The 13,816-nt window shown below is 45.8% G+C and overlaps 1 protein-coding gene across 4 annotated transcripts in view; it reads right to left on the bottom strand.

Moving 5' to 3' along the window:
• Nucleotides 1-2,043: 2,043 nt before the first annotated feature.
• CNNM1 (cyclin and CBS domain divalent metal cation transport mediator 1) overlaps nt 2,044-13,816 on the bottom strand; it is a 64,663-nt gene continuing 52,890 nt past the window's right edge. For 2 of the 4 annotated variants that reach the window (XM_032281253.1, XM_032281254.1), the window contains 4 exons: nt 8,017-8,200; nt 7,720-7,869; nt 5,926-6,027; nt 2,044-4,888 (listed from right to left, as the gene is read on the bottom strand). In XM_032281253.1, the coding sequence (XP_032137144.1) occupies nt 4,809-4,888; nt 5,926-6,027; nt 7,720-7,869; nt 8,017-8,200 (516 nt within the window). In that variant the 3' untranslated portion in view covers nt 2,044-4,808. The remainder of the gene's footprint in view (nt 4,889-5,925; nt 6,028-7,719; nt 7,870-8,016; nt 8,201-13,816) is intronic. The other 2 variants (XM_032281255.1, XM_032281256.1) reach the window with 1 other exon arrangement.

Here is a 13,816-nt window from a genome sequence, read left to right as displayed (position 1 = left end):
CTAGGACTTGTTTGGGTTGTTATAAAATCCTGCAGTCCTAAAGGATGGCTGGGGTCTTAGAAGTCATCAAGTCCTGCCTCTCCCCCAGTGAAATAGTCTTTCCCATATTGTCTCTGACTCATCAATTTCAACTAGTGGGGTGGTGGTGCAGATGGGTTCTTTAAATACTTGGTGATGCATCCCATTCTGCTGGTGGAGCCTCTTAATTAAAAAAAGAGGCTCATTTATCTTTAACTCATGGTAAAAGTTCGTCCATATTGAACCAGAATTTGGTCTTTGTCCTACTCCCCTGCCCCTCCTTCCTTCCTTTAAATGACAGCTAGTAAATCTACTGGCACTTCTAATCTACCACCTTTCAAATATTTGAAAGTACCAGTTGTTATTCCTTGTTTACACTTTTCCGTGTGAACTGCCTCTCCCCTGCCATTTTTGTTTCTGCACAGGATGTGGTTTCCAGATCCTTCCCTGTCTGGCTTGAGCCCTGGGAGTCCTTCGAGGGCACTCTCTGCAAGTGTGTGGTGGGCTGCTGGAAGTTAATGAGTGAATATGATTAGGTGCCCTCCCACCCATCTCTTCACAGCCTCTGAACAAATCAGTCTTTGTTCTTCCAATGTAAATATCCTTGTCATTAATAAGGGAAGGCAGCCAATATGGAAGTTGAATGATTCTACCTTCTGTCAATCTGCCATTCTCTCCAGACACTTTAAACCACTCATTCTCCGTGGGACGATACTGCCTCCATGGGGACAAAAATTGGTTCTCTGGGGGCAAAAGAAGCCTGAAATACTAAAATGTTTATAGCCTTCCAAAGTGCAACCCTACCTGACAATCTTATTTCTCAGTATTTATCTTCTTAGGGAAAATTAAAATTTTCTTTTTAGGGGAGTACCAAAACCATTAAAGATAAACGGATCTCTAAACCTAAGTGACAGTACCACAGTGCTAAAATATTTTTAGCACTTGAAAAAAGCCCATCTCCGTGGGAATCTGGCCTTCTTAGTTCTATTCTGACTTGGTCAGTGTGGCCCCACTGCGTTCACTTGAAAAAGCGTTCTGTGTGAGTTTGGTAAGCTGGCAGGACTCCTCAGGGCCTCTGACATGCCAGTGAACTTCAGAGGTGGGATTATTTCACAAATTTTGCCCAGTCATGAGCAGGGCACTTGGACCTCCAGGCTCTGCCAGTTCCCAGGTGTGTGACCTCGAGCAAGTCACCCCACCTTGCAGACAGTAACCCCTCCTCCACAGGGTGTGAGAAAGAAATGAGCTAATGGGTACTTAGCACAATACTTGGAAAATAAAGCCCTTGGCAAAATAGTTGTTTCCATCGTTTATTATTACCGTTAGTGAAATGAATAGCCTTTACTGAGGTTCCTAAGACCCTTAAGAGGTCCTGGCATAGGCCTCTAATCCTGTGTGCTTTGAGAAATTAGTATTAAGTGTCAGATTTCGGCCTTCCTTCCACACAGGCATTAAACGCCCAAACACATCTTCCCACCGCCTGGCTGTTCCCTTCCTCCGGCCTCGGCTTAAAATTGACAAACAGCCCTGGCCCATTCTTGTGTTCTGTTCGATAGCCTTTGGTTGCAAACCGTGAGTCATGCCACTTGTACTCCTTTCCGAAGGGTCTGCAGAAGTGAGCTTGTGTAACCAGCATATTTTCTCAAGGACTTGTCTGGGTTTAGCCCTCAAGACCTTGAATTTGGATGGCACCCAGCAAAGCACCTCACCCATCACATGGGTTCAACAAATGCTAGCTCTCCTCACTGTCGTCTTATTGCTCCTTGTCTTTATGCATGCTGGCTTCTCGTTTGGCTTTTACTTCTCATTTCTGTCATTCACTCTTGCAAAATCTTACCATCTGGCCTCCCAGAGTATGTGCCAAGCCTCCCCTGTGATCTCACTGCAGCCTCACACCTGGCCTGGGGCGGCATGCTTCTTCAGGCAGGTGGGCCACAGGTGAGATCATTACACTTGGGCATCACTCTACCTGCATCTCACATGAAGCCACTTCAGAAGATTCCAGGGGCAAAGAAAATAGCCACATTCCAGGAAAGGCATTTTCATTTTATTTAAAAATTATTTACAATGTATTGAGCCTTCATAAATGTTTTATCTTAATTTTTTTTAAATTTTTTTTAACCTGAAGAAAGTCTTTGTGGGGTGAGGGTGTGGTGGGAGGGGAGTGGTGACAGGCTTCTTAGGGATTTTGCAAAGGGATGGGTGTAATGCAACAGCAGTGGCTTGAGCCTGGTAGCCTCAGGGGTGATGAAGACCAGCCAGGCAGGCACCCCTGGGGCCAGTGGCCAGCTGGGCAGGAAGCCTGCATGATGGTAGTTCTTGCTCAGAACTCACCATTTATTGTTTTGGGTCTAGGTACCCAACACTGAGGGCTGACACTTCGCCTATTCCTACCAGGCAAGAGCAGGTGTTGGGACTGGATGGCTGTGAAGTTATCTATGAGAAGACATGCACTGCTGGAGCCTCAGGCTGGACCGGGCAAGGAGTGTGCTGAAGTCAATAATCGTTGCTGAAAAAGGCATCTCTAGCTCCAAAGTCTTTACTTCCACATGCTGTGGCCCTCCTGTCTGCAACACCTGCTCTGGGTTGTTGGGGAGGAGGAGACAAAGTTTATGTGGGGGGTGTACGTTGTACAATACTCTGGGGTGTGCCAAGAATTTCTGAGGACTTCCATTTCTTGGTGGGTACCAGCCTTCCCCACCAATTGATGGACACTTGAGAAGACCACTTAAAATTAAAAACCTGTCTCGAACTGCCCAGTATCCACTTCACTCTGCATTGCAGAAACCCTGGGCTGAAAGTTCCACTATTTAAAATAGTGGAGGTTTTTTTTTTTTTAAACTTTGTAGGTCTGAGACCTTTGAGAACCTTATGAAAGCTTTAATGCTCTGGAAAAAACATACAAGAATACATATATTAAATTCTGATAATTTTAGGGGTTTCGTAGACCCTCTGAAGTCCAACTATGGACCCCCTGGGGTGATGGACCCCAAGTTAAGAACCCCTGAGTTAAAGGTTCCTGTGGGTAAGCATTTTCTTTTGAGATGCAGATAACCCAGAGGAATGATCAATCTCCCTCCTCCCTGTGAATGATTGAATGGGTGTGGGGAGGTGGGAGTGAGGGTTTTGGAGGAAGGGAAGGGAAGCTGGATGGTATACCACAGGGAAAGGTTTGGGAATGGTTTGGAGATTCAGCAGTCAGCTCAACGAGTACCTGACTGAGCATCTAAAGGGTAGGAGATAGATCAGAAAGGGAAAGAAGTATTCCAAAGACAAACTTCTTCACTAATTCCAAGTTTTCCCTAAGGCTGGCTGTGGTGTTTTTTTTTTTTTTTTTTTTTTCTTCCAAAGACAAGTCTTGCTCTGTTGCCCAGGATGAAGTGCAGTGGTGTATTCACTGCAACCTCTGCCTCCCAGGTTCAAGCAATTCTCTTGCCTCAGCCTCCTGAGTAGCTGGGACTACAGGCATGTGCCACCATGCCTCGCTAGTATTTTTAGTAGAAGTGGGGTTTCACCACTTTGCCCAGCCTGGTCTTGAACTCCTGACCTCAAGTGATCCACCCGCCTCAGTGTTCCAAAGTGTTGGGATTACAGGCGTGAGCCACCGCACCGGGCCTTGTGGTTGCTTTTCAGAGCTATTTTATTCTTGGAAGCGGGTATGTGCATTCACTCTGCCATCTGGTGGTAGTGCCTGGGATTACACCTACCCCAACTTCAGGAGAAAAACCAGTAAGTTCTTGGAATAATGTACACTCAGCTGATCTACTAGGGTGTAGTAAGGGGTGGGAGAGGGACAAATGCATGAAAAAGAAGAATGATTCTTCAACATTCCTGTGTAACTCCCTGAAGTCCCATGAAATAATGTATCTTTCTTGGCTGAGCTGGGCACTCTTTGGTTTGTCATGGCTAAACTTGCTTTCAGCACTTACAATTTTTCCATGTAAGTTTTGTTTTTTGCTTTGATTTGCACTTAAGACCTGAAGTTCCATCTCTGGCTCCCAATTGGGTCTCTCTGCTCCCTGTTCCTTCTCTTCCAGAGCAGATTTATTGACAAATTGATGACTGCTGATTGGGAACCAAAACAGATGTGTCCCTGGGAAAAAAAGTGAATTGAGGTTCCATCTCACATTCTATCCATTCCAGCTGACACACACTTCCCCAGGCTGTTGGATCCCTTATCTAACAGGAAACCAGTCACTAACAGCTTTCTGTGCTGTAATGTCAATCACACGCCAACATGGCTGAGTCCCACTACTTTAAAGCTCTGGGGAGATTCTTGGTCCATCCCCTGAACTAATCTTCAGACCTCCTACTCCAGCCTCCCATGTGCCTGTCTGCCAGTGGTAACTTCTGAGCCAAACTAAGCATGAACTATGTTAGAAAGTTAACATTTTGTTCTGGAGGAAGGAATGGCGAGTTCCAAGACAATAGGTCTCCTATGGCATCGGGGAATCCCAAAGAACAAAGAACATCAGGGGTCCCAGAGTGGCATTGTCAGCTTGCAGTCAGACATCTCTTCTCCAGTCTCAGACTATGCTGTGGAAAAGACCACTTCTAGCATGTTCTGTTAGAGGCACCTCCTTCTGTTATGGCCATGTCAAGGCTCTGAGTCAAACTGGAGGCAACGAGGGGAAATCTGCCAAACTGGCAGCTAGGGGCAAAGAGATGGAAGGGAAGGCAGAATGTTCTGTCACCTGTGGAAGGCCTTGGGGGAAGCAGATGATGAGAGGGTGGGTTCTTCCCCAAAGCTCTGGAATTTCATATACCCAGTGAATGCTGACTTTGCCCTGTCATGTGATCAGAGGTGTTAAATTGGAGTTTTCCTCAGAGGTTCTCTCTCCTTCTGGTGATCTCTTCCTTTTTCGGCCACCTGAAAAAAAAACAGGTTGCAAGTGTCAGCCTGTAACACTGGAGGAATATTCATAATCGCTTGACAGTCTGAGTTCTTTTCCAAACAGAAGCAGAAATGTGGACAGAGCCCTTGACTAGAACTTGGCTTGGCTAGAACTAACCTGCATTGCATGCTGGTGCCGATACTGGCATATTTACATCTTGAAAGATTAGGCCACACTTTCCACATAAGATGCCATCTCTGAAAAGTCACAAACCCAGGCTGGTGCCTGGAATTGAGACTTCCAGAGGAGACTGAGTAAAGCCCATATAACACCTCGGGCTCATGTCTCCAGCACCCTGGGGGGCCAGCCCCACTGACGGCCAGACACCCTCAGAGAGGACCAATCTCATAGACTTTGATGTCCCATGAGCCAGGGTTGGTGGCTGTAGCTGGGAGCCACTTCCAGGGACCTGCAGTCTCTGGCTCTGAAGCAATCTCCCTTCGGCATTGGAGCAGGCGGGTATAATTACATAGTTGTCCTCAAGGATGAGAGAGCAATCTGTTCCCAGGTCTGTTTTTAGGAAGGAATGCCTTCACCTTGTTCTCTCCACCATGAACTTCCATCTGTGAAAGAGATTGTTCTCTTCCTATTGAGTCTCCTGGACACCAATTCTTTAAAGGACTAGATAGTTAATATTAAAGGCCTGTGGGCCGTATGGTCTCTGTCACAATTACTCAACTCTGCCATTGTTGTCATAGATAACAAATGTATCAGTCTATGATCCAATAAACTCTTATTTACAAAAACAAGTGGAGGAGGGAGGTCAGAATTGACCTGTGGCTGTGGGCATGGTGTGCAGACTCATATCCTGGAGGACAAACAACTGAATGGGACAGATCCCCAAACTGGTGCAATGCTGACCCAACCCCTTTTGTGGATTTCCATAATTGTATCTCATTAGGGTTCCTAAGAGGAGTCCCTTGCTCCTCCCCCAGGAAGAAGATGCTAACATGCTTTTCCTACTAAGCGTCGGCAGGGTAGCTTTCAACTGGGTGAAGAACTAGCTACTCACTCAAGGTTCTCAGCAGCTTCTTGCCCACGTTTTCCTCAAAATCGCTACTGCAGGGGCTGGTCTCTGTATCCAGGTTGATGTTACAACATTCACTGTCTGATGCTGAGAAAGGAAAGAAGAGGGAACTCAAGTTGTCTCAACCTACATGCTCAGGGATTAAGACAGGGTGATTCTGGGTGACATCCCTCAGCAGGTGAAGTTTAAGACATAAGCCAAGGCTAGGGGCATGTAACAAGGGAGGGATGCCCAGGAAAGTGCTGGGTCTCATTAGTTAGCAAGAGGCATTTTAGCACCACAAAAGGAACAAAAAGATGGAGAACAGGAGCAGGAATTCAACAATCCGTGCAAAGTCAGAAATCATTCCTTCTCCTCAAACACTGTTTTGGCAAGAGAGAGGGGTTAGAGAAAAATATGTTCTCCACTCAGTCTATTTGCCAGACTAAAAGCACACGTGAGGCCAGGTGGAGGTCTCCTTGGTTTATCTGCACAACCCTGGAAAGCCACAGGGTTCAACAACAATGCCCTGTCTTCTCCCACAGGACTCAATGGGAATTCAAAAAGTTACAGAATCTGAGAGCCCAGAATGGGGCCAAGCCTTACCACCAATGCAAATAAAAACCTAAACAGGAGGCAGAGTGGCGTGTTGGAAACCGCACTGCACTAAAGCCATGATATGAGGCTGAGCCTGCTTCTGAAGCAGTTGTTGGACTTGGGCAAGTTATTTCCCTTCTCTAGGCCTCCAGGATCCTCATGTGTCACAGGGAGAGGGTGGACTAGATGATCTCCAAGTCTGCTCCATCGCCTTCATTCTTACTCCTTTATTACATTTTCTTGCTACATGCTTTAGCTACTAGATTTGGTGTTAGGGGCAGAAAAAGAACATCAGTTCTAAATTCAGGTCCTGGAACAGTGACTATGTATGTCCTAGATTTTCTGGGTCAGCCATAAGTTCAAACATATTGTGTTGCTGATTTTAAAAATCTTGGAGCACTTTTTCAGGTCACTGCTCTGGACTTGAGGGGTCTTATGCTATGGATTGGGGTAGGTCTGAAAGGCTGGGTAGGGGAACTGCTGGTCTGGGTACAGGCGTAGGGGGCTGCTGAAAACTTGGGGAAGTACATCTTAGTTAGGCAAATGCAGAAGCATCTCAGGACTCCTGGGACTCTGGGAGCTCAGAGCAACACCACTGTCAAGGTAGAAGTGTCAGATGGAGGTGATGTGATCTGAGATCTCAGAAAAAGTCCTATAGACTACACCTTTGGTCAAAGCCACAGCTAGTTAGAATGATGGCTGACTTCAGTTTCCTGATCTATAAGGTAGGCCTCACAATAGTTACCTAACATTTATAGAGCATGGTACCGAACACTGTGATATACCTTTTATGTATATTATCTCATTTATACTCAAAGCTACTTTATGAGATAGCTGTTATAATTTATACCTATTAACATAAGGATACTTATCTATTTAAATAAAGAAACTGAGTCTTAGGTTCAATAACTTGCCTAAAATTGCATAGCTCCTAACTGAAGGAGCCAGGGTCTGAATCCAGGCAGAAACTCAACTCCTAATACTGCCCTACACAGTTTTCCTGGGAGAATGAATCAGACAGGGCCTGATGCATGGCGTAGGTGCTCAGTAAATGTTTCCCTTCCCTGGCTGTGTAAGGAGGTTGGAGGTTTAACACAGGGTCTGGGGTCCCTGGGCTCCCCTCAGCCAGCTTTCCCTGGGCCATCCCAATGCCCAAAGGCGATGATCCCCCTTGCTCCACTGGGCCCAGTTGGCCTCCCTGACCTGCTCTTGTGGGAACGGCTGCAGTAGATAGCGTGAGCTGCTGTGTGCTGTGCTCTCCGAAGTCAGTCATTTCTTCCTGGGTGAAGGCCAGCTCCTCCATCCTCAGGTACACCACCTCGCTGGGGCTTCTCAGCCCGTCTGAGTGGCTGCCTGGGGAGGATGGTGAGTGCATCACCTCTCTGCTTTGGAGAAGACCCAGGGCTCAAGGGGTGTGAGCCCTGGGTAGGGCTGGAAGAGGAAGGCAGGGCCGCTCTCACGCTACACCAGCCCGGCCTGCCCTCCACCCAGCTGACTTACACGGCAGGCTGTTCCTGTTGTTCAGGAGCATGGTGACAGGGTCATCCTTAGGGGTCTGGGGTGTGCCCCGGGTTGTGGGGGCCTTGGTGGAGTCCCCATCAGTGAAGGCCTCCATGTCAGGGGACTGAGGCGAGCTGTCCATGTGGCAGGCGGTGAGTGCGTTCTGATACTGCTGCCGTGTGATCTGCAAGGAAGAGGCAGGAGCTTAGGAGCAGTTAGGCAGAGCCCTCCTGCATGCAGCCAGTCTTCTAGGCTCAGGGGCAGCCTTGCTCTGGTGCTTGGAACCCTCGGCCTCTGAGGCCTGAGATCCACAAACAGGGGCCTTACTCATGCTGTAGCAGTCCAGCAGGGACAGTGAGGGGGTCCTTTGCTGGTCTGCCACCCCAGTACCCACTGTTCATTTTTATGGCATCCAGAAGAGCCAAACCTTCCAAGGCCCTGGAGAGGATGGAGAGCATCTTCAGTGAGCAGGGTGGTTGCCCATGGAGAAGTTTAAAACACACATTTACACGATTGCCAAAGGCCCAAAGGGTGCGTCGGGGGTGACTTGATGAGAATAAGGTAGGACTCTGGCAGGGAAGCTCTTGTCCCCCAGGTCTTAGTGTCTGGAAGCTGGAGTCTAAGGCCTGAGAGAGCACAGGCATTTCTGACTTAGACTAAGCCCATCCCTGGATGTAGGGTCATGCTCCTATGTTGGCAGGGACCACAGCAGGGAAGTCTTCTAGCTGTCTCTTCAAATCACAGAGTCAGCCTTGTGACTTTCCTGATGGGTCAAACCTCACCCACAAGTGAGGGCATCCGGAAGGTCAGACAGCAGCTAGACCAGACAAGAGTCTTCATGATTCCAGGTGGGAAAAATATGAATCAACTATTTTCTTTCTAAAAGGCAGGAAGGTGTCTCTGTCACCCATGTTCTCTGGGTATACATCACAGACTGGCACTGTGAATCCTTGCTAGCAGTGAAAACAGGTTAGGTTGTGTGCCACGCAGTACAGGAATGTGAAACCGCTAGTGACTGGCACTGGGGGAAGAATGGAAATGGCACGTGGCATAACATCCTCCCCAATCACACCATCTCCTAAAGCGTTTTCATCCCTCCTTCCCCGCATTAGCGCTACAGAATGGACAAAACCACAAATTCTGCTCATTTTTCCTTCTCTTTCCTTTAGAGGCAGAATTGGTATTACATGTTGACTCAGAAAAGATGTCCACTGGACATAGGAGAGGGGATGGTCAAGGCTTACACAGTGGGACAGAGAGTAGGCTTGAAGTTGGCTTTGTATCTGGCAAGATCTCAACAGAGGCCCCGTGTTAACTACTGACAAGACCCATTATTTTACTAGACATGATCAATCCTTTCTTTAACAAACTTCAGGATATTTGCAAGGATATTCTAAGCATAACTAATCTAATCACAAAACAGCAGTTAAGAATGCATGCCTTTTTGCAGCACGTGTGGGACGCACACATGCAGATTCCAGGCTTCTAATCTTACTACTGCCCATTTGAGCGGGCAAATAGTGTTTTCTCTTGATGGTTTAAATCAGTGATTCTCAAACCTCAGCATCAGAATTATCTGAAGGACTTGTTAAAACAAGATTGTTGGGCTTAACTCTGAGTTTCTAATTTGCTAGGTGTGGGGTGGAGAATGAGAATTTGTATTTTTAGTAAGTTCCTGGTGCTGCCAGGCTGGAGACCATGCTTTGAGAACTGCCGACTTAAGACTTAGTTAAAATCAGACACAGGTACTACTCAGGTGTTGGATTTTTCCTTCTAAAGGATTTTAAGGGACGAAGCAGCGAAGCATTAACAACTGGCTTTGATATTTTTCAGGTCAAAATTGTATGTTCTATGCCTTATGGCATGGAACCACAGGTCTCCACTTAGCATTTATCCAAAGTCTTCCATCGATTCAATGTTCTTGTTGAGAACATCTGACTTTTGCAGCCCCCTCTGTTGGGAAGTGAGATGTCAGGTTCCAAAATTTCCCCGAAAGATGAGGAAATTTGGCTCTAACAGCAAAGGACAGGAAAATTCCCTAAATGATGCTTGATAAGCCCAGCAAAGCAGTTGATTTTACTCCGTTTGGGTTCTTCAGTTTTATTTAAATTTGGCTTCGAGTTTTGTCAAAGGCCAAGTGTTTCTTTACCTAGGAAATATGCCGGGAAACACATAGCCTGCTAAGAACTAAGGTTTGAGTCCCAATTTTCAAGCTGGGTGACCTTGGCCAAATACATATACATTTTTAATCAGCCAATGGGCAAATGAATGCACTGACCACACTGTTAACCTCTCCAAGCTTGTAAAGAGGCCCAGAGATAATGAGGTAACACAAGTGAATCCACCCTACAAAACGGTTAGGAATGGTTGTTTAAAACATGCCCACATGCATGTCTCACCATTTGACTTTATAATGGGCATGCATTTCAAAGACAGCTGTCGAGCTTACCATCTCGTTATGTCTAAATTGGCCATGATGCGCACAGGGTGGAGGTGGGGGAAGGAGCAGTGTCTCCTCCACCCCCAGAGTCAGTGTGACTGGAGGTGCTGTGAAAGCAAGACTAGGTCTTGGAAAAATAAATCCTTAATTAAGAAAATAAAGCAAAAAGGAAAGTAGGGGAAGGAAGGCAATTCCAAGTATGGACAGTGGAGAAGGAAAGGGACAGAGAGTGACGAAATGGAGGAGGAAGAGAGAAGGAAGAGGCTGTGTTTCCGTTGGCTTTGAAATGGATTTGCTGGCCCAGGGCGCCTATGAGTTGGTAGACTGGCTGCATTTCCCAAGCTGGAAGTCTCTTGGGAATGACTACTGTGCAAAATGCTCTATATTATTTAACTAATTTATTTTTGGAAAAGTTCTGCCCAACTCTTCAGTGACTTGTACTACTCTTTTTGAAAAAAATTTTTTTAATTTTTTTTTTTTGAGACAGAGTCTCGCTCTGTCTTGCCTAGTCTGGAGTACAGTGGCACAACCTCTGCCTCCCGGGTTCAAGCAATTCTGTTTCAGCCTCCTGAGTAGATGGGACTACAGGTGCACACCATGATGCCCAGCTAATTTTTTTGTATTTTTAGTAGTGACAGGGTTTCACCATATTGGTCAGGCTGGTCTTGAACTCCTAAACTCCAGTGATCCACCCTCCTTGGCCTCCCAAAGTGCTGGGATTACAGGTGTGAACTACTGCACTTGGCCTCTTTTTGTTTTTATTAAACAATGATATGCCCCTCTTGCTACTTGGAATCAAGGATCCAGGAACTCTAACCCTCTCTTTAAACATTGTCAGGGGGGAAAGGATGGGAAGCAAATATTTCTGGTAACAACACTAAGTGAATGGAACATGCTTCCTTGTAAGGTACCAAGTTCCTCATCATTGGAGGCATTCACACAGATCTTAAACCACCGCTTGTCAGTGATGCCAAAGAGAAGATTCAGACAGCCACAGCCAGGGTCTGATATTGGTGGGAAGAAGCATGGCAGTGTGTGGCAGTGAGGGTGGGGAGGGGTAGGGACTGGAGAGGGTCTGCACTGTTGGTGGGTTTTTATGTAAAAGGAAAGGTACCATCCAATGGCTAAATCCTCTGTACATCTCACAGCCTTAACAGCCTTGCTTTCACACATCTCCCTATTAAAAATTTTTTAAAAAAACTCTGAATTCTTGCCATGTCAATGTGTTGCCTCAAAAGAAATTATTGACAAGGTCCCAATATATCCAGGGAAGCAACTCTGCTCTGCCACTCCCAGCAGCATTTCTAGATTCGGGTATCACTTCTTGTCAGTTCCTTCCCCTTGTTCAACAACTTATGAAAACTTCTTTTAATCTAGCATAATACTGTTGAAGAGGAATATAATGTGAGTCCCATGGGTAATTCAGAGTTTTCTAGTAGTCACATTTTAACAAGTAAAAACAGGTAAAGTTAATTTTAATAATACATTTCATTTAACCCAATATATCTAAAATAATTTCACATCATCATGTGATTAGTATAAAATGATTAGTGAGGAATTTTATATTCTTTTCTTGTACTGGTCTTGAAATACAATGTGTATTTTGCACTTACAGTACATCAACTTGAAAGAGTCACACTTCATGTGTTCAATAGCCACTTGTACTGAACGGTTGCCTTCATCACATGGCTACTGGCTACTGTACTGGATGGTGAAGGTTTAGTGGATCACCTAAACGGCCGTGCCCAGTTTCCATGGCCCGACCTTGCAGGGCCAGCAGCATTCCCACTACTCACCAGGACAGAACCACTGGTCCTGCCCAGCTCCTCTCTCTTACCAGTCCCTTGAATGCACCGTGTCTACTCGCCTTCCATACCTGTTCGGGGTGTCCCTTTGCACGGCATTGCCTTAACTCTCCTCTTGTTCTTTCCAAATTCCTGAAGGCTCCAGCCAATTAGTGCTTAAAAAAATGCCACATAATTTTGTAACGAATTAGATAGTACCCTGCATTGGTCACTGTTATTTAACTTAAGCTTCCTCTCTCTAACTAGGTCTTAATCTACTTATAAGGCAGAGGATATATTTTTATTAGATTTGTATTTCTGTATTACAACTCAGGGTACCCAGAAACATTGTTAATGCTTAACAAATACGTATTGATTAGTTGATTGAGGGAATCAAGCCACTTTTCAACAGACTCCATGTTTTTGTTTCCTCTTCATTGCGATAGATATAAGCATTTATTAGCAACAGCTTTTGTTCAAACTGTCTTCTCCTCTAGAGTGGCCAGTTTAGAATCCAGGCACCCTCTAAGCTACAAAGGAAGTGGAGGTCTGTTTATTCTTAAAACTAGCGAAAAGCAAGGGTGCCTTTCTGGACATTTTGACTTAGCAGCCAAGGTGTCCAGAAGTTAACCTTTAGGCTAACATGATGTCTCCTGTCATTTTATTTTATTTTAGAGACAGGGTCTTGCTCTGTTGAACAGGCTAGAGTGCAGTGGCATGATCATAGCTCACTGTAACCTTGAACTCCTGGGTTTAAGCAATCTTCGTGCCTCAGCCTCCTGAGTAGCTGGGACTACAAGTGCGTGCCACCATGCCTGGCTAATTTAAAAATTTCTTTTTGTAGAGATGGGGTCTCACTTTGTTGCCCAGGCTGGTCTCACACTCCTGGCCTCAAGTGATTCTCCTGTCTCAGCCTCCCAAAGTGGTGGGATTACAGGCGTGAGCCATTGCACCTGGCTTTCTACCATTGTACGATGTTCTGTTTTCACTTTCGAGGTGTTTATTCATCCCTGAAAACACAATGCTGCAATCTAGGGATTTGGCCACCAGATGGTAAAGAGGATCTTGGTCAAGGTTACACAGTCCGGACTGTAAGACATCTGCCAAGTATTCTCAGCTTAATGATGACACAGAACACATTTCAAAAAACCTTCATAAGAATTCTTTGGTACCTTCATACAACTTATTAACTACTATTAATCATGGCTTTGTTTAACACCTTTCCCAGATGACAATTAGATGAACCTTTCTATCTCATTTTGTAACTTATCTTGAAGTTATTCTCAAGTTATTCTCAACTTATCTTGAAGTTACAAAATGAGATAGAAAGGTGCATCTAGCGCATCTGAGGCAGGAAGATCACTTGAAGTTCAATTACTCCTGGACTTACTTCTGGACCTTCAGTCTGTTGAACATGAAAAGCCCTTAAAAAACTTCTAGCAGCCAACCACAGGGGCTTTGACCTGTGAAAACCTCTTGCTCTGTTGCCAGGCTCCAGTGCAGTGGTGCGATCTCAGCTCACTATAACCGCCGCCTCCTGGGTTCAAGTGATTCTCCTGCCTCAGCATCCCGAGTA

The sequence above is a fragment of the Sapajus apella genome, unplaced genomic scaffold, assembly GCF_009761245.1.
Source record: "Sapajus apella isolate SASKATOON/1434 unplaced genomic scaffold, GSC_monkey_1.0 scaffold13, whole genome shotgun sequence".
NCBI classification, from domain to species: Eukaryota; Metazoa; Chordata; class Mammalia; order Primates; family Cebidae; genus Sapajus; species Sapajus apella.
The sequence above is the reverse complement of the archived record's forward strand: the minus strand, read 5'-3'. Positions and strand labels throughout refer to the sequence as shown.